This window comes from Acinonyx jubatus, chromosome B3 (genome assembly GCF_027475565.1).
Source record: "Acinonyx jubatus isolate Ajub_Pintada_27869175 chromosome B3, VMU_Ajub_asm_v1.0, whole genome shotgun sequence".
Taxonomy (NCBI): domain Eukaryota; kingdom Metazoa; phylum Chordata; class Mammalia; order Carnivora; family Felidae; genus Acinonyx; species Acinonyx jubatus.
The window spans coordinates 43,519,955-43,540,468 of NC_069386.1; the positions used below are offsets into that span (position 1 = coordinate 43,519,955).

Sequence of the window (20,514 nt, forward strand, 5' to 3'; positions counted from 1 at the left end):
GAAATTTGGTCCAATGAAACATCTTGTAAATTCAAACTAAGTACCTACTGCTAAATACTTTTAATATGAAACTGACTTCTCATTCAACCTCTGAGTTTGTTTTTCAATATAGCAAAAATGGAAAATCGCATCTTTCTTCTGCCTAAAAACCCATTGAATAAAATGGCACAATCACTTTGGAAAACAGTTTGGTAGGGTCTTAAAAAGTTAAACATAAGTTTACCATACAGCCCAACAATTCCACTCCTTGGTATCTGCCCAAGAGAAATAAACATACAAACTTCACACAGAGGGTGGTATACAAATGCTCATAACATTACTCATAACAGCCAAAAAGTGGAAACCATCTAATGTCTGTCAACTGTTGCATGGATAAACAAAATGGGGCATATCTGTAAGTGCCCTACAATCCAGCAACAAAACTACTAACACCTACTACCATATGGATGATCTTGAAAATACTTTGCCAAGAGAAAGAATCCATATTGTATAATTTTTGTCTGGAAAAGGCAAATCTATAGAGATGGAAAGCAGATTAGGGTTTGCCTGGGGCCAGAGAGTGGGAAGAGAGATTAATTGTAAAGGGGCACAAAGGATTTATCAGGGTAATGGAATGTTTTATAACTTGGCAGAGTTGACTGACAATTGCAAAACTCCATAAATTTACTAAAAATCACTGAATGATACAAATAAAATGGGTGAATTTTATGATACATAGATTATGTTGTATGATACATGGATACAATAAAGCTGTTTTAAACCTACTACACACACACACTGGTTTCCACATCACCAAGAGCATAAAACCCAGCTTAATTCCCTAACATAGCATGAAGAACCTCTCTGGCCCCTTCTCTCCTTTTCAGTCCAATGAGTTTCATTACCCCCCACACCACACACACCATATGGGAGTAGCTCTTCCCCTTCCCCAGAACATACAGTGCTGTTTCACATTTCTGCATTTTTTCCAAACCTGAAAACCCACAGGTCTCTTCTCTTCTCTACCCAGGGAATTCCTACTCATCTTTCAAGACTCAATGTAAAATAAACTTCCTTGAAGTGGTATCTAAACTGTCTCAATCAGAATGAATTTATTCCTCATTGTGTTCCCATAGAATCTGTGTGTGTGTGTGTGTGTGTGTCTGTGTACTGTTTCTTATTTGTATTATAATCATTTGTTTATAATGCCACCTCCACTGTTTGTTTGTTTGTTTTTATTTTGAGAGAGAGAGAATCCCAAGCACGCTCAACACTGCCAGCATGGAGCCCATTGTGGGGTCAAACTCACGAACCGTGAGATCATGACCTGAGCCAAAGTCAGACACTTAACCAACTTAGCCACCCAGGCGCCCCACCACTGTGGGGTTTTGTAGGGCAGAAAAAATATATACTGATGGCTATTTTATGTTGAATATTTACTCTTTGCATTTTTTTTTTTACATATTACTTCTAATCCTCATAATTCTGTAGGGGAGATATTACAGTCTCCGTTACCCAGATGAGGAAACCAAGGCTCACAGAGGAGACACAACATGTCTAGGATCACACTGCCAGTAAGCAAGAAAACTGAGATAAAACCCATATCAGCTAGATTCCAAAATCCATGTTCATTTCACTAAGCTGCTTCTGGTTTACAAGCAGAGCATAAAGAATAAAGGAGACAGGGGCACCTGGGTGGCTCAGTCGGTTAAGCGTCTGACTTCAGCTCAGGTCATGATCTCACAGTCTGTGGGTTCGAGCCCCGCGTTGGGCTCTGTGCTGACAGCTCAGAGCCTGGAGCCTGCTTCGGATTCTGTGCCTCCCTCTCTCTCTGCCCCTCCTCTGCTCATGCTCTGTCTCTCTCTGTCGCAAAAATAAATTAAAAAAAAAAAAAAGAATAAAGGAGACATACATTTAATATATTGTAATGGCAAAAGTTATAAGACCTAATTTTTAGGATCCACTTTATCACTTATCATATAATGTTGGAAAAGTCATTGGACAACCTGGGCCTTAGTTTCCTTAACAGGAAAAGAAGTTAGACTAGATAATCTCCAAAATTCATTCTGGCTCTAAAAATTCTGATTCTATGTGCTATCTTGCAACCACTGGAAATCAAATAGACCAAACCAGAGTATACTCTTTGATGATAATTTGTAATCTCAACACAGGCCACATATGGTGATGTTACTATATCACACTACTATGTGCTGATAACAGCAGCATAAGTGCCTGAACTATTCTTGAACAGTTTCGTAAGCAGCTGCTAAACAGGACAGGATTCCCAATTCTCTCTGACTGCATGCTTTAAGAGACAGTACCCAACACTTGAAATTCTACACTGCTTTGATGTCCATCTCTGTCCTAGCACAGGCTGTCAACATCACTCACCTAATAAGTGCTACCTGCACAGTGCCAGTCATTGCTCTGGCTGATTTGCAAGTATTCATAAGCACTGTGTCCTAACCTGCCTCTGTGCTACAACTCATTTAATACATTGCCAGATAAACTTTCCTGAAACACAGAAACTCTGACTGTGTCATACTTCTACTGATAAACACCCCCACCCAGCCCAGCATTTCATTTCTTATACAATAAAGTCAGAATCCTTAATCTAACACATATGTTCTTGTGTGGCCTCATCCCAGTCTGTTTTTCAAACCCTTTTCCTCTACTACTTTTCACAGTCCTTGCATTTCAGATAAAATAAATTACCTAATTGTCACTGGATTCAAGGGAGATTTTTTTTTTTACATTTATTTATTTTTGAGAATCAGAGTGAAACAAAGCGTGAGCGGGAGAGGGGCAGAGAGAGAAGAAGACACAGATTCTGAAGCAGGCTCCAGGTTCTGAGCAAGCAGTCAGCACAGAGCCTGATGTGGGGCTCGTACCCACAAACTGTGAGATCATGACCTGAGCGAAGTCAGAGGCTCAACCGACTGAGCCGCCCAGGCGCCCCAAGGGAGATTTTTTTTTTTAATTTTTTTTCAACGTTTTTTAAATTTATTTTGGGACAGAGAGAGACAGAGCATGAACGGGGGAGGGGCAGAGAGAGAGGGAGACACAGAATCGGAAACAGGCTCCAGGCTCTGAGCCATCAGCCCAGAGCCCGACGCGGGGCTCAAACTCACAGACCGCGAGATCGTGACCTGGCTGAAGTCGGACGCTCAACCGACTGCGCCACCCAGGCGCCCCCCCCCTTTTTTTTTTTTTTTTCCCAAGGGAGATTTTTAACAGAAGTATAATTTCTCTCTGAACATAGCTTTACATAATATCATAAATCACTGTAAAATTTAGAACATAATTTTCTGTTAGCACACACACTGGACTCTGTTCATGCAATAGATTTATGTGGCTCCTTGTGCTGGTCTCTTTCTAGAATTTCCTTTCTCATCATCCACATACTTCAAATTCTTCAAATGAGCTGACATGTCAAGTGTCTAACGTGGTAACTGATATATAAGTATTCAAAAGGTATCATTAGCTATTAAAAGCTGCTTTTTGTCCCTCTCACTAGTAATTTCTCTCCCTCTGAATTCGTACAATTTCTCTTACGTAGCTTACTACTTTCTATTTTGTTTTATAATTATTTAATGTGAATGAGATTCCCAATGATCAAAAGCTCCTGGAAGAACTGGTATTCAGTCTTAGGCCTATATATGTAACCAGCACCAAGCACAAATTGTAAGTGCTCAATAAATCTTTCCTTAATGAATGAGAACAAAATTAGTGGGAGAGCCAGAGGGGCTGCTGGTGGAAACTGACATCTAAAGTGGGGTGTGACATCTAAAGTACCGTGTTGAGCACAACTTTCTCCGTTATTTCATGTAATCCTTTAAAAAATACTACCAAGTAGGTGCTAATAATATCTCCACCTTACTGATGAGGAGACAGGGTTAGGAAGCTAAGACATTATTAGCCTAAGGTCACAACCAAGTCTGATTGGGTCCTTCCAGTACTGTACTTGTCGTCCGTCCTCCTTTTAATTCATCATCCCCTCAAGGTCGAGGACTTTCTAGGACAACACGCAACCCCTGGCTCCTTCCTTCAGGCCAGCCGCGACGCACCGGACCTCGCAATTTCTAGCCGAAATACCCCAAATACGAGAGGGAGTACTCGGACCCCGCCCCCGGCGTCGTTGCATACGTCATTACGCAGGGCCGAGACGGCGCGGCTACGTCCTTTAAATAAGGCCTTCCGAAGGCGCGCGCGACAGTGTAAGGAGTGGGGTGGAGCGTGTGTGGAGTGGGGGCCGCGGCCCGGGTCAGAGCCGCCGCGGACTAAGAGGTGGGCGGAAAGGCTGCTTTGCAGCAGAGGCGCGGAAGGAAGGGCGCTGCCCTGCAGGCGGGCGCTCGTGAGGGCGGGAGGAGGGAACATGGCGGCCCCCTCGGCCGGACTAGGACCCTCTGCCCCGGGTTTTGGCGCGGCCCCCTCCCACGGCTTTGCTCACCCTTTTAACTTGCCTTTCTGGAACCTTGTTTCTCCTTCCGCCCCCTTCCCCAGCCATTCCTTTTACCTTCATCGACCCTCCCTCCCCAACCCCACAACGGGTCATAATGTGAGAGGTGGGATTATGTAGGAGCAGGTCAGGCCCGTCAGGTACCGAGAGACCGACTCTTAAATGTGACTGCTCGTTTCTCACATACCACTTTATCAGTCCGTTCCGATGAAGGAGAAGCAGTGAACATAGAGTGGTCAACCCAGATTTGCAGTCCTCGTGATTCCTCTGTATGATCCTGTGAAATGTCACTTAAGTCACCTGGACCTCAGCCTCCTCAAAAGTGAGATTCTTTTTGAAAGCTTCTTGATAACCAGGGAGTTTTTGTCCAGCATTGCTTGCCAGAATCTGCCCCATGCCGTGTATGTTTGGGAAGACGGAAGCAAGGTTTATTTGGGCATTAAGGGAGTGCAGGGGATCTGAGTTAGGACTTACAGCGCCATGCTCTAAGTGATTTAGTATGTAACCAATGAGAACACCATTCTGTTTTGACCCTTTTATTTCCTCAGTGAGTGTCCTGAGAGTTACATTACTGGAGTAAGTTAAATGGAGAAGGACTCCTACATCAGCATTGCTGTTCTGCTCCAAAGAACCTTGGGAATATTCATCTGTCTGCTGTATTCTCTTTTAGGTGTCCCTGTCAGTTGAGGGTAGGTGTTAAAGGTTCTTCTTACACCTAGGTTAACAGCCCCTGGCCCAGCCGGTCACCTGCTTTTGATCCTGACCTTTGGTTTTTCCTCGGTTGAGCGTAGATTCTGGAGAAATCCTGCCTCCGTTGGAGCCTGCACTGCCAGGCAGCAGAATTGTGGGCTAGAGTGAAGCAGAAATCTAGAAATATGAGCTCCATGATGGCCATGGGTGAACCCAGGCTGAACTGGTGAGTTACATCTGTTTGTATTCTAAAGAGGAGTGAAGTGGGACTGGTGGCTGGTTTAGCAAAGGAGAGTTTCTGGCCTGGAGAGATTTGGAGGAAACACAAAGATGATACAAGTTTAATGGTTAAGAATGTACCTGGATCTTGTCTTCACGTACTGAGCACTTTTGAGTTATAGCTGATTGCACTTCCTCTCCTAAAAATGACAATAGTTCATCACTCAGATTGCTACTAGGTATTGCTTCATCATGTATTTATTGTTGGTCTCTCAGCGAAGGAGACAGGCTAGAATTTTCTTGTGTCCAAGAACCTTGCCTGTATCTGTACAAGTAATAGAAAAACCTCTTTAAGAGTAGACAAGCTTCACTTTGTTAGAGTCTATATCAAGTGGTTACATAAATGCATAGACTGTTTTAGAAATATATGAGAACTTCACAATTAGCAGACTTAGTAAGCGTGGTTTTGTAGGGATCTAATACATAGCCGCGTTAGATCAGTTTAACACACATTTACTGAGCATCCACTCTTTGCTAGCCAAAGAGAATACTAAAGTTACAAGAGATGACAAAGCTGATTAAAATAGTACCTGACTCAGAAGGTTCAATCAGTATGTGCTCAGTAAGTGTTTTTGTTGTTGTTGTTGTTGCAGACAGTACTCCCTTCCTTCAGGGAGTTCACTGTCCCTGAGTCTCTGACTTTGTTTTTGTATGATATACAAAATCCTTATAATTTAATGAGATTTCACAGATAGAGTACCATAACGAGTCATAAGAAACTACATTGGCACATAGCAAGTAAGACATTCTAATTTTTATCATTTGTACTTTAATCACAGTGGGTTTTTTTGGTAAACACTTTTAAAAACAAATTAGTGTGGAGCAAATATGCTAAGATTTCCTATTTGGGGAATGGGCAGCCAGAAGTTACCATTTGATAGACTGTTCTACTGTAAGTTGTAGAAGGCATGTACATTTATGCTCCTTGCCATAAAGAATGTATTCAGATGCAGCACAGATGCTCTTAAAATGCCATTGACATTGTGAAACCAAATGTGAACCTTTGCACAGTATTGTAGCCCTTTTTCCACAGAGTCCTAATAATCTTTGTCCTTTATAGATTATGGTTCTCATTGTTTTTAACTTTCTAATTCCTTCAGCCAGCTTTTATTAGATGCCTTCTATATGGAAAGCATTGACTATAATAGCTTAGTCTCTAATTATGATGTTATGGAAAATCATATAAGACCTTGAAGTGGTTTTAGCAGAGGCACCCCATTTATCACATTGGCCAAGTTAATGAAAATAGGTAAGATATTCAGTCTTTGTAGTGTCTTTTGGCCTGGCACAATAATGCATGGTACAAAACTAAGAGCCTGGGGTGAGCCCTGCCCCTGACAGGCTCTTATTATACTTCAGTCTGTTCTTTGACTCTTAAGTATCTCTGACATTTAATTGGGTATTAAGGAGCAAGGCTGATTATTTGAACTGGAGAATTTCAGAATGAGCCTAGGCTAAAAGCTACCCAAGTAAAACATCTAAACTCAAACATCTGGTACATGAAACTGAAATTATAAAGAAATGATTGTCTTGGAAAAGGGTATAGGGGGCAATAGTAGTTGTAAACTACAGTTGTACCAGTGTGCTGCTTAGTCTAGCATGAGATTCTGAATTGTCAAATGTAAGTTAATTACTTTGTTTCACAGGGATGTTTCCCCAAAAAATGGCCTTAAGACATTTTTCTCTCAAGAAAATTATAAAGATCATTCCATGGCTCCAAGTTTAAAAGAACTATGTGTTTTATCTAACAGGTAATGTATTTATTTATTTGGCTATTTGTTTTCATATTTGATTGTTATTTTTCTGGCAGTTGAAGTGTTATAAATGTGTCCAGTATTAAACATTCAGATTATAGAAATGTAAAAATTAGAAAATGGAAGAACCCAGTACCCAAGGATGGTTAGTCTTTGGTTTGTGTGTGTGTATACATTTTTTCAGATCTTTCTCCACGTAGATATAAAAACAAAAATGGGATCATATTATAAATAATGTAAAATACTAAGAAACTGTTTTACAGTTTGCTTTTTTCATTTAAAATAATATTTTGTGTAGTTTTCCATGCCTCTACACATAGCTTAATCTTAATTGTTGCTTAATACTTCATTATATAGATTTACTTTCAATTCATTTAGGTAGTCTGAATTTGCAAAATATGTTCCTCTTTTTTTGTAATTATAAACAGTGCGTTGATGAAATTCTTGTAATAGTTTTCATAAGATAAATTCATAGAAATTGAATTGTTCGGTCAGATGGTGTATGCATTTTATATTTTGATAGATACTGCCAAATTCCTCTCTGCTATGAACATGCCTGTTGAGTGGTAATTTTCCCTTCTCACTGCTTGCCTGCCTGTAACATCTCCTTTCCTTTGTGATTGGCTGTTATTGTGGATGAATCTTGAAACCAAGTAATTGAATTTACTAGAATGGACTGTAAATACGCCAAGTGAGGAATTGGGGAGCTTCTCTAGAGTTCAACATTTACGTTCATCTTTTCTTCACTCATTTTGCAGTGGAGGAAGCATATTTCCAGCCTGTATATGGAATGGGCCCCCATCTGTTCTGCCTTCTCAGTACCCTTTCTGTCAATTAGCATCTGCTCTTATTCCTGTATTTTCATCTTTCAGTGTTTAAAGGTGCTCAAGTTTTTCCTGCTCAATCCCTGGATTCCATGTTACTTTCTTACTTCTGCTCTCATTTGTACTTAGACTTCTTTAAAAACTCGTGTGTGTTTGCTGGGAGGAAAAGGGGGACAAAAAGTTGTGAAGCGTACAGAAATCATTTGACAAAATGGCAATAATAATAAGTCCATCCCTTCAATAATTACTTTTTAAATGGATTAAACTTTCCAGTCAAAAGACAGATTAGGAGAATGGATGAATAAAACAGAAGAAAACACATCACTGCACATCCCACTGCCTTTGCTTTTACTGAACATCTCACTGTAATCTGGCTTCCACCCTCGGTAGTCTACTAAAACTGCTCCTCTCAGGATCATCAATGAGCTCTTGACTATGAAGACATCTCACTCTCCTGGCTTTGTGGTGATAGTGATATTTCTGTCTCTTTTGCCTCAGCCTCATTATATTGGCTCATTAGACTCACTCTGGTACTTTTAAGAAATAATGATTTTGTACTCTCAACCCAGCTTTTGGAATCCAAACCTTTAAGGATGACTCTGGAATCAATTAATTGACCCCACTGATATTTATTTAGGTTATTTCCATCCCTTTCCAATTATAAACAATGAGCATCCTTTTTATACATGTGCTGATATAAGTAGGATAAATTCCTATAAGAGGAGGGTATGTATGTTTTTTATTTTGATAGATGCTGCCAGATTGCCATTAAAAACATTTTAAAAATGCTTTTTTGATTATCAGATGAATAAATAAGTTCACATAAAAGCAAGCAGATGTTGTATTAAAGAGGCAATTTTAAAAGCAACATTCTTGCCAAGTGCATAATTATAATGTCTTTGCTAATATCAGCTATAGAAGGTTGAGTAAATCCTGTATAAATGTATCTATGGATTTTTTTCAAGCTGATTTTGTTACTCAACTTGTACCATTTCTTGAGGATACCTTAATTTCTTTTTTTAATTTCTTAAAACTTACTATCAAATAAAGAATTGCCTTTGTTTATTTGAATCAAAGAATGCCTACCAATTGTAATATCCTGGAAGAGGAGGGTAAAGAGGTATATCTTTACCTTTTCTTAAAGGTAAAATGAACATATATCTTTAAAAAAAAAAAAACACTGCTCACCGTTTTATGTACATTTATCTCAGCCTTCGTTTTTTCAGACTAAAAATTTTTAATATTCATCTTCTTTATCCTGCTTCTTAATTATTTTAATGGTTCTTTTTTTTTTTTTTTTTTTTTGAAATTTATTTATTTATTTTGAGAGAGAGCACTAGTGAGCATGAGCAGGGGAGAGGCAGAGAGAGAAGAAGAGAGAGAATCCCAAGCACAGAGCCCTGCGCAGGGCTGTAGATCATGACCTGAGCCAAAATCAAGAATTGGGCACTTTACCAACTGAGCCACCCAGGCACACCGTATTTTAATGGTTCTTTTCAAGTTTGGTTCTAGTCAGCATATCCTAGATGTGGGTTATAGTCTGAATTACGTAAGGGAAAGGATATCTTGCTGGCAGTTGGGTACAGCTCCTAAAATATTTTCTTCTTAGGATATGCTTGTTTTTCTTTAGATTTCTGTATAGCACAAAACAATTTATTAGTGTAACTTACCTTTTGGCACAGAAAAAATAAAGACACGACATTGATTTCATGTTTCTAGTCTTTTTTGCTCACGTTAAATTTTACTAAGTTTTGTCACAGTAAGGAATGGGTTTTCAGACTGTGGTAATTTACAGCTGTTTTATTGATGGAAATATTAGAAAAAAATGTAAAATTTTTATTATCCATAATTTTGTGTGTTTTGCCTTCTCCCATCATATTCAGGAAAATATTGGCAACTCTCATTACTCTGCTTTCAGTAATATGAGATTTTTATTCAGCCCTTCTCCCTCTACTGAAAAGTAAACATTTACCTTTTTTTAAATCAAAGTTTCTGATTGTAGATATTTATAACTGAGCTTTAAACCAGCAAGGGGGAAAGTAGCTTCCAATTTAAAAAATTATGAAATTTTAACGTGTCGAATATAGAAAAGTAAATCAATCCAGAAGGTACAGGTAGACTTTAGATGGAGGCTAGAAGCACCATTTTCAAATGCTACTTTAAGAAGCCACCTAAACCAGTAGACTTAAAGCATAGGAAACTAAGTTTGAATTCTGCCTTTTCTTCATAGAAACTTTAAGAAAGGAGAGTGGGTAGTTGACAAAATGAAGGGGAAAAACTTCAAACCATCAACTGAAATAAAATATAATGCTGTAAATGTGCATAGAGAAACCCTGTCAGATGCTTTTGGCCTGTGCCCTGATGAAGATTTTGACAGCACTGCACATGGAAATGATCTTGATGTGCTGCCATTTCATTCTTTGCTGAATGTAGCCAATTTAAACTGCTAGGATTTCTTGACATTCCTACTCTGGCATATCTGAGTCAGCATCTTGTTGCTGCAGCAGCTTAATTAAATTTGCCAGTTTGTGCCACAAGGACAGACATGTTCTCATATTCAGAGAGACAGCTGTGAAGCAGTATTGTTAAGAGTTGCGGACACAATACCGTTAGGTTTGAATAGCTCTCAAGACATTTTCTAGTGAGAAATCAATTTGCTGTAATACATTTCTCCCAAGATCAGCAGTTAATATTCATTTTGTTAACCTAAAATATGCTTATTTTTATACAGTTATTGGAGAAACTTTAGTAGCTAAGTATGTCTTCTTTCACCTGTATTATTTTCAGAGCCAGTCTAAGCATCTGTATTTTAATTTCCAAAATTCTTTTCCCATCCACTAACCAGCTCTTTTGATTAGTTTTCCATCTTTAGTTTAGCTCTAGAAGAGTACTCTTGAATATTTTGCTTTGTTTTTTTCTAAGAATCTTTGCATTTTTACTGTATTTGCTTTAGTATTATAAAGCTGATTTAAAACAAATTAGCAGTGGTTTTAGATGGGGCTCACCTTTTATCCAGATACAGATCTAGATTGATAATTCTCAGCTTTATCAGGCCAACACCGTCCCACTTTTGATAACAATTATTTATAAGAGATGAGATACCTCCTTTACTAGCCTGAAATGGAATTAGCCTCTGACATTATATTTAAAAGTAACGTCCGAGATATATAAATGTGAAATCAAAGAAAAGAATACATATTATATATTTTAATATGTAAATGCATAGATACTACTGCACTAGAAAATATAATGCAGTAGTCAGATGCACCAGCTAAAATGAACAAGGTTAGATTGAAAAGAGGTTAATATAAACTGTGCCATAGAAGATCATAAAAATAAAAGAGAATAAAATGTATTGGTAGGATAAGTAATAACAGACCAGGTTTGTTTGTATATGATCAGAGAAAGCCTAAAGGGACCTTTGAAAGTTGTGTAGTACACTCACGTATGTTACATTACAGGCATCTAGTGTTCCTTAATCTCTCTCTACATGCCTTCTTTTGTGACAACCCGGATGTAGCCACAGGCTTCTAAAATTCTCCGAAGAAATTAATACTGTCATGATTGCAAGCCACAGCTCTGAATATTTCTTGTGTCTCCCCTTTCTCCCTCTTAATCCCTTATCCCATTATCCTTAGGATTCTTCTCTGTCACCTATTCAGTATGTACCCAGTTTGGAAACCTAAGATCTCCATAGTTACATTGTATTAATGTACATATCCATTTGATTGCAAAGTTTTAGAGAATAGAGACTGTATTGTGCCCCAGTGTCCAGCGTTAGCCTGGCACATGATAGTCACTCAGTAAATATTAATGAATGGGGAGATGAAGAATGAATCAATAGACAGCCATCCTTCTCATTAGTTTCTCTTCCTCTTGTGTTATTGTTGTTATTTAATTTGGAACCAGATCACGGTGAACAGTTAACTGCTATGGAAAATAGAATTATAGAGGCTAAGGAAGTGTAGTTGTATGTGTGTGTATTTGTGTACTTTAAAACTCTCTTATTAAAAGTGTAGATTGCTAGGGCACTTGGGTGGCTCATTCATTTAAGCGTCCAACTCTTGATCACAGCTTACTTAGGTCATGATCACATCGTTTGTGGCATTGAGCCTAGCGTTAGGCTCCATGCTCACGGCGCCAAGCCTGCCTGGGATTCTCTCGCTCCTCCCCACCCCCCTCAAAATAAATAAATAAATAAACAAATATTTTTTTAAATGTACGTTACTACATTTGAATACTAGGAATAGAAACAGATTATGAATAAGATAAGAACTTCATGTTCATATACCTCACTGGGGCAGAAAGGTGGTTTTTTAGAAATTGCAGATATCGTTTCATAGATATAACAACAGGCTCTGTAGTTACCACTTTCTCGTCTAGTGCATTTCATCATAGATAATACCAGATTTTCTCTTTTGCATTCATTCAAGGCATAAAGACATTTCCATGGATTCAGCCATGTACTAGTGATAGAGAATTGTACACCTTTTCTAAAACCACTGTTGCTTCCATAAAATATGGCACACAGTGTTGGAATTTTCTTTTTAAATCTTGAGATAATTAAAGCAAAGGAAACTAGAAAATTTAGAATTTCAATCAATTTGTGAACTTTTGACTTCATCGTATCCTGCTTTTAGTGGCTTTTGTTTATATTAATGGATGTCACTTACTGAAGAATTTAAGCTTTTAAAAACAACTCGCATCGTTGGGGTGCCTGGGTGGCTCAGTGGGTTGAACATCCAGCTCCTGGTTTCGGTTCAGGTCATGATCTCACAGTCTTGCAGTCAAGCCCTGAGTCGGGCTCCGTGCTGAACAGGGAGCCTGCTTAAAATTCTGTCTCTCTCCCTCTCCCTCTCCCCCTGTCCCTTGCTCACACTCTCTCTCAAAAACTAAAATTAAAAAAAAAAAATAAAAAAAAAAAACAACTTCTATTGTAATAAAATGTAAACATGGAATATCTGCATATATAATTGATTGGAAAGAGCAATTACTCCTCTTGAGTAAAGGGAAAATAGTTCCAAATTGAATAACTTATCTAAGGAGTTTGCCTCTCCCTCTCCGTCAGATAATTGAAGGTAAACTTGTAATGTGATCGTATCCTGCAGAATACTTAATTTACACCAAATGGCTAAACATCAAAATGCAGGTGGCAGAGTTAGATAATAATCTGGAATTTACTATGTTAATCACGCTATATTCTCCCTGGTGATTGAGAATCATGAAGTTCCATGATAGTAATCTTCATGTGAAAAGCACATATTTGTAAATTGTATTTTTTTTTCCAGACGTATAGGAGAAAATTTGAATGCCTCAGCAAGTTCTGTAGAAAATGAGCCGGCAGTTAGTTCAGCAACTCAAGCAAAGGAAAAAGTTAAAACCACAGTTGGAATGGTTCTTCTTCCAAAACCAAGAGTTCCTTATCCTCGTTTCTCTCGTTTCTCACAGAGAGAGCAGAGGAGTTATGTGGACTTGTTGGTTAAATACGCAAAAATTCCTGCAAATTCCAAAGCTGTGGGAATAAATAAAAATGACTACTTGCAGTATTTGGTATGTATGCTATTCTTCAGCTTCAGTAAAAAATATTTTAACTTTGCTTTTATGTTTTTAGGTACAATCCTATTAACAAAAATGGAAATTTAAAGAGTTTAATTGACAGAGCATTGGTGCTTTCATTCTTTTGTTGGTTCTTTTATAATAGGCATTTTCCTTTGGTTCTGAGCATATTTCACTCCAGTCCATCTTAAGTACTAGCAATACAGTTTTATAATGCTCACAAACAATTTTAAGTTTTTAATTTCTTTAGTTTTAAGTTTTCAATTATATAAATGATGCTGTATTGAACATCTTTGTTGCAAACTCTTTGTTCACATTTATACTTATTTCCTTAAGATAAATTCTTAAAAATACAATTGCCTGATCAAAACTATACATGTTTTTAAGGCTTCAATCTGTATTTATACCTGAGTAAATTGTTCTACAAGAAGTTTAAACCAATTTGTACCACTATTGTATGAAAATTTTCTTTAAAAAAATATGTATCTTCACTAACGCAGCACATTACCTTTTTGCCTCTAATTTGATATGGAAAATATGGTGACCCCTTGTTTCATATTAATTTACAGTGTTTGGTAATGAAAGTAAGTCTTTCCTATGTGCTTATAAGCCATTTCTATTTTTTTTTTTTTATAACTTGCCTATTCATGTTATGTGCACATTTTTCCATTTGGATGTTTGTCTTTTTTTATGTTAATTTAGAGCATTTTATGAAAAAGCTTAATGATTCCTAAATAGGTAGTACAATAGTCATTTGCTTTTTTATTTTTATGAATTTTTTTAAATTGAAGTGTAGTTGACATGCAATATTGTATTAGTTGCAAGTGTTCAACATAGTGTTTTAACATTGATATACAATGTAGTGTTTTTAATAACAAGTTTGCCATTATTATATAATAATTCTTACTATTTTTCTGATTTCTGCTTTGGATGTGATACTTTAATTAGTCTTTAAATCCAGATTATTAGAGCAGTGATTGAGAGGTGATTGTTTTTAATTAAGCTTCTTATTCCAAGACGTGTCTACTTTTTTAAAAATCAGGATATGAAAAAACATGTGAATGAAGAAGTTACTGAATTCCTAAAGTTTTTGCAGAATTCTGCAAAGAAATGTGCACAGGATTATAATATGCTTTCTGATGATGCTCGTCTCTTCACAGAGGTAAAAAAAAAAAAAAAAAAAAAAATCACATTTATTTAAACTGCCGAGAAATAAGCAATAACAGCATTTTAAAATGTGTGATGATCCTGCCAAAATCATATGGAAATGTCACCAATTTAGAGAACAAATTGTGTGTAATAGGTCTTTTATTCATCACATATTTTGATAATGGAAATACTAGCATCTCAAAATCATATACTGTAGTATATTCATACTTGTTTTTATTAATAATATGTATTATTGTACTGGAGTTTATCTAAAAACATCAACACTGGTCTAAATTTTTTTAGTCTTTAAAATTAGTCATTATACACAACATTGTAATACCCTTAACACTATTGAACTCTTAAATGTAAAAAATGGTATAAAATGGTAAGTTTTCTGTGTATTTTACCATAATTAAAAAAAACTGGTCACTGTAAATTGGGGGACAGCAGAGGATTTTAGTTTTACCATTTTTTGAACACTTTTTAAGGTGAAATTTTGCTATTAATATCAACTAAAAGAATGATTCTTCTAAATAAAAGGAAGCATTACGTGTTTTATTTTCTCCCGAACCTATATGTGATACACTCAAACCAAGTATCATATCTTTCCATATAGAAAAGGAATTGTAGCTTTTCCTATTTTAATAGTGCCTTTGAAAGGACCAGAATGATGGTTTTAAAACCTAAGTCACATCCCCTCATGTCACTGGCTTAAAATGGTTTCTCACTTCACTCAGAAAGAGGTCTTTACAGAGTTCTACAATGCCCTTTGTGATCACACCCTCTCAGTCCCCCCCCACACCAGCCTGCTTCATCTCCTACATACCTCCCTCCCAGTTGTTCTATTCCAACCTACTGGGCTTTGTGTTACTTGAATACTCCAAGCATGGTCCTGCCTTAAGGCTTTTGGCTCTTCCCATCTTTCTGGCAGCTTTTTCCCAGAGAAGTGCATGGAATAGTGTCTTGATTTAAAGTCTCTCTCTGTTCAGATGCCAAGTATCAGTGGGGATATCCCTAATTACCCTAAAAACATAACATTGCTTTCAGGGTTCCCTTTACCATGTTGATTCTTTTTTATTGTCTTTCTCCACAACTTGTATGTAAGTACTTTTTTGTGCACTGCTGTGTTCCCAATGACTAGAATAATGCCTGACACACAGTTCTCAAGTGCTGAATTTAACTACATGAATATAAAAACGTTTGTTGACAAAGTACATTATTTGATAGCTAACAATCAGCGTTAAGTCTTATTTTTTAGTCAGATTGACTTGGCAACATATTTTGTCTAATTTACATTTTATATCTCCACTCTAAAGGCTCACTGATATTTTCCTGATTTTTTACAGTTTAAAAATTTTAATTTCATATTATGAAATGCAGTATACTTACGGAAAAGTATATAGACCAAATATAAACAGCTTAACAAATAATTATATAGTGAACACCTGTGTAACTCTCTTCCAAGTTAAGAAATAAAACATTTCCAGTAACCCACAAGCTCCCTATGTATCCCTCCTGATGGTAACATTCTTCCTCCTTGAGAAGTTATCAGTGATACAAGTTTGGTATTGATAATTTCCATACCCTTTATTTTGGTACTTCTTTAAGCTCACTTTTGCCTTTTTTTTTGAGTTTTAAGTGAACAGAATTCTTCCTTCCTTCACTCATTAGGTTTGTGAGATGCATGTATGTGTGTAGCTACAGTTCATTAATTTTCATTTCTGTGCATTGTTAATTGTATGAATAAACTACAATGTATTCTATTGATCACAATTTGAGTCATTTCCTATTTGGAGCTATCCTAAATAGTGCTTCTGTGACAATTCTCATACATGTCTCTTGGTGCACATGTGCACATTTCTACTGGGTATATACCCAGGAATGAAATTGTTGGGTCGTAAGTATGCATATTTCAACTTTAGAACATAATATTAACCTGTTTTCCAAAGGATTATACCAATTTACAGTCTACCCAGCAGTTTTGAGTGTTTTGTTGCTCTATATCCTCAAGTTGACACTTAAGGTCATTTCACTTTTAAACAATCTAGAGGATATATATATATAAAATAAGACTTCATCTTTTCATATACTAATTGGTCATTTTGTATGAATCAGCTGTTCAAGTTTTTGCTATTTATTCTAGTAGATTTTCTCTTTGTTATTGATATGTGGGAGTTCTTTGTATATTCAAAATACAAAACTTTTAATGGGTTGTATATGTTGGACCCTTTTTCTTCTATTTGATAAAAAGGACTCTTTTAATCTACAAGTTCCTCCTCAATTCCTTTCTTTTCCTTAAACTTTCTCTTTTCAAGAACTTGGGTCATTTGACCTATAAAGTTTTCCCACAGTCTAGATTTTGATTGCTTATTAGCAGTGATGTTCATTCAACATGTTCTCTTTTCTCTGTATTTCTTACAAATTGTCATTGGGATCTGGAAGCTTGAACAGAATTAGTCTTGGCCAAAGGGATTTAACACATAGATTTTTAAAAAAAAAATTTTTTTTTTCAACGTTTATTTATTTTTGAGACAGAGAGAGACAGAGCATGAACAGGGGAGGGGCAGAGACAGAGGGAGACACAGAATCTGAAACAGGCTGCAGGCTCTGAGCGGTCAGCACAGAGCCCAACGCGGGGCTCGAACTCACGGACCGTGAGATCATGACCTGAGCCGAAGTCCCAAAGTTGGACGCTTAACCAACCAAGCCACCCAGGCGCCCCTTAACACATAGATTTTTTATTCTTTAATCAGGTGGGACATAATGTCTGGTTGTTTCTTTTTGTGGTGTTTGCAGCTCTTCATGCTCAGTGCCTAGATCTGTTCATTCACCGGGGTTTGCAAGATTGTAGGATTCTAGTTGCATCATTTATTTGTATTTATTAGTTGGAATAATTTTATTAAGATATGTGTTCCCTTATGTATTTGGTTCCCCAATTCATGTAGCGGAAAAAATGCTAGATTCTTTTACCCTTATGTACGAGTTTCAAAAAAATTGATTCCTTATTCTCCAAAGTTGATCGGTGTTTTCTTTTTTAAAAATATTATTATTAAATCATAGAATTAAACATGTTTGCTGGATTTTAGTCCACTGCAGTTACTCTTTTTGAAGCTCATACAAGACCAACTTCAGCCAGTGACAGCTCTTTATACTGGCTTTTGAGTCTTTTTTGTTTAAGTCTTTTTTAACGTTTATTAATTTTTGAGAGACAGAGACAGAGTATGAGTGGGGGAGGGACAGGGAGAGGGAGACACAGAATCCGAAGCAGGTTTGAGGCTCTGAGCTGTCAGCACAGAGCCCAATGTGCAGCTAGAACTCACGGACCAAGAGATCATGACCTGAGCTGAAGTAGGAGGCTTAATTGACTGAGCCACCCAGGTGCCCTGTGGCTTTTGAGTCTTTTTGAGTCATTCTGGTAAAATCTATGAGGCTTGTACTGTACAAAATATTTTTTATACGATCTCCCTATTTTCCCTTACTTTTTAAAAAAAAAGATTATACTGTATGTTGTTACAGCATATAGTCCATATAGTCATTACATGGTAAATAAGCTCTTTTTTTAAAATCAATGTTATTGAGGCATAATTTACATATAATAAGGATCCATTTTAAGTGCATGTCACTGAGTTTTCACAAATGTGTACACCTGTATGATCATGGCCACAATCATGGTACGGTATATTTCCATCACAGTAAAAAGATGTCTTTGCCTCTTTCTATCCATGGCCCTGGAAACCACCAGTATGCTTTCTGTCACCATGGATTAGATTTGGTTTTTTTGGAGTTTCATAAAAACTGAATTGCACACAGTGTATTCTTGTGTCTGACTTCTTTCAGCATTTTTTGAGACTCATCCACATTGACACAAATATGTATAATGTGTTCATTTTTATTCCTTTTTGTTTTATTGTATGATTATGCCACAATTGGTTTATCAGTTCATCTGTTGATGGGCATCTGTATTATTTCCAGTTTGAGGCAATTATAAATAAAGCTACTGTGAACATTCTTATACAAGGTTTTTTAGGAACATTTTTTTCATTTTGAGAGGGTTAAAGAACTAGGGGTAGATTTTCCAGATCGTATGGCATGTGTAAATTTTATTAGAAACTGCCAACCTTTTTCATAATGGATGTACCATTTTACACTCACAACAGTGTGTAAGAGTTCCCTTGGGGCGCCTGGATGGCTCAGTCGGTTGAGTATCCCAACTGTTGATTTTGGCTCAGTTCATGATTCCAGAGTCGGGGGATTGAGCCCTAAGTAGTGCTCTGCGCTGAGCATGGAGCCTGCCTAAGATTCATTCTCTCTCTCTCTCTCTCTCTCTCTCTCTCTCTCTCTCTCTCTTTCTCTCTTTCTTCCTCTCCCCCCCCCAACCCGTGCTCTCTTTCTCTTAAAAATAAGTTCCAGTTGCTCTGTACTTTTGCTAATACTTAGTATTGGTAATCTTTTTACATTTTAACAACTTCTTGGGTGTCTCAGTGTGGTTTTAGTTTCCTTAATGAGCAATGCTGTTTTAAAATCTTTTGCTGATTTTATTGGTTTTTATTTTTATTGAGTCTTGGAAGTTCTTTATATATTCTGAATACAGGTCTATTATATTTGTGGTTTTCTCCCAGTTTGTGACATGTTTTTTCATGTTTTAACAATGTCTCTCAAAGAACAGAATTTTAATTTTAATGAAGTCTTATTTTTCAAAATGTTTTATGATTGGTGCTTTTATGTATTCTAGCATAGAAATCTTTGCCGACCCCAAGTAGTTCTCACCTGGGATCATGTTTACTTCTTTACCCCTATGGACTTTAGCGATGTCAGAAGACATTTTTGGTTGTCACAACTGGCAGAATGCTACCAGTATCTACTGGGTAAAGGTCAGGGATGCTGCTAAGTATACTACAATGCACATGACATCTCCACAACAAAGAATTATCCAGCCCAAAATGACAGTAATGCTTGTGTTGAAAAACCCTAACCTAGAGGTTTTATAGTTTGAGTGTGAATGTTCAAGGTTTTTTTTGGTGTAAGATGTGATGTTGGGATCAAAGTTTATTCTTCTTTTGAATGGATGTCTAGTTCTAGCATAATGATTCTCACCTGAGAGTGCTTTAGCCTCCCAGAGAACATTTGGTAATTTCTGGAGACATATTTTTTGATTGTCACAACTGAGAAACGAGTTCTTGTGGCATCTAGTGGGTAGAGCCAAGAATGTTGCTAAATGCCTTTAAGTGTATAGGATGCCCCGCCCACCACAAAGAAGTATCTGGTCCAAAATGTTGAAACTGTCAATGATGAGAAACTCTGCCTAGCACTATTGGTTGAAAAAGCTCTTTTTTCCCTCATTGAATTGCCTTGTCACCACCAATATGTGGGTTACTTTCCTGACTTTATTTTATTTCATTAATCTGTATATGTCTTTATGCCAGCATCACCTAGTCTTCTAGTAAGTTTTGAAACCATGTTGGGTAAGTCCTGCAACTTTGTTCTTTTTAAAAATTGTTTTTGCTCTTTTTAGTCCTTTTTATTTCCTTGTAAATTTTGGAACCCACTTGTCAATTTCTAAAGAAGAGCTAGGTGGGATTTTAATGGGGTTTTTTGTATCTGTAGAACGTGTATTTTACAAATATCTCTTAAAATAGTGTTTAGCTAGATTTTTTTTTCCTTTTCTTTTTGAGTAAACTCTTGACCTCTCTTGCCTTTTAAATGGAAAGGTTAGTCATTTACATTCATTATGATAATTGATGTACACAGACTTGTTTGTGATTTCTTTTTGTCTTTTTCTACAGTTCTATTTTTACTTCTTTTGAGGGGATTGATGTTTTTTCTC

General features: G+C 36.9%; 1 protein-coding gene across 12 annotated transcripts in view; it reads left to right on the forward strand.

The window, feature by feature from the left end:
* The first annotated feature begins 4,126 nt into the window (after nt 1-4,126).
* Nucleotides 4,127-20,514, forward strand: part of ICE2 (interactor of little elongation complex ELL subunit 2) — a 63,922-nt gene continuing 47,534 nt past the window's right edge. For 2 of the 12 annotated variants that reach the window (XM_027067395.2, XM_053223946.1), the window contains exons 1-5: nt 4,127-4,266; nt 5,158-5,354; nt 7,054-7,158; nt 13,274-13,535; nt 14,584-14,703. In XM_027067395.2, coding sequence (XP_026923196.1) covers nt 5,314-5,354; nt 7,054-7,158; nt 13,274-13,535; nt 14,584-14,703 — 528 coding nt within the window. In that variant the 5' untranslated portion in view covers nt 4,127-4,266; nt 5,158-5,313. Of the gene's footprint in view, nt 5,128-5,157; nt 5,355-7,053; nt 7,159-13,273; nt 13,536-14,583; nt 14,704-20,514 lie in introns of those variants that run through there. The other 10 variants (XR_008299142.1, XM_053223947.1, XM_027067392.2 and 7 more) reach the window with 9 other exon arrangements.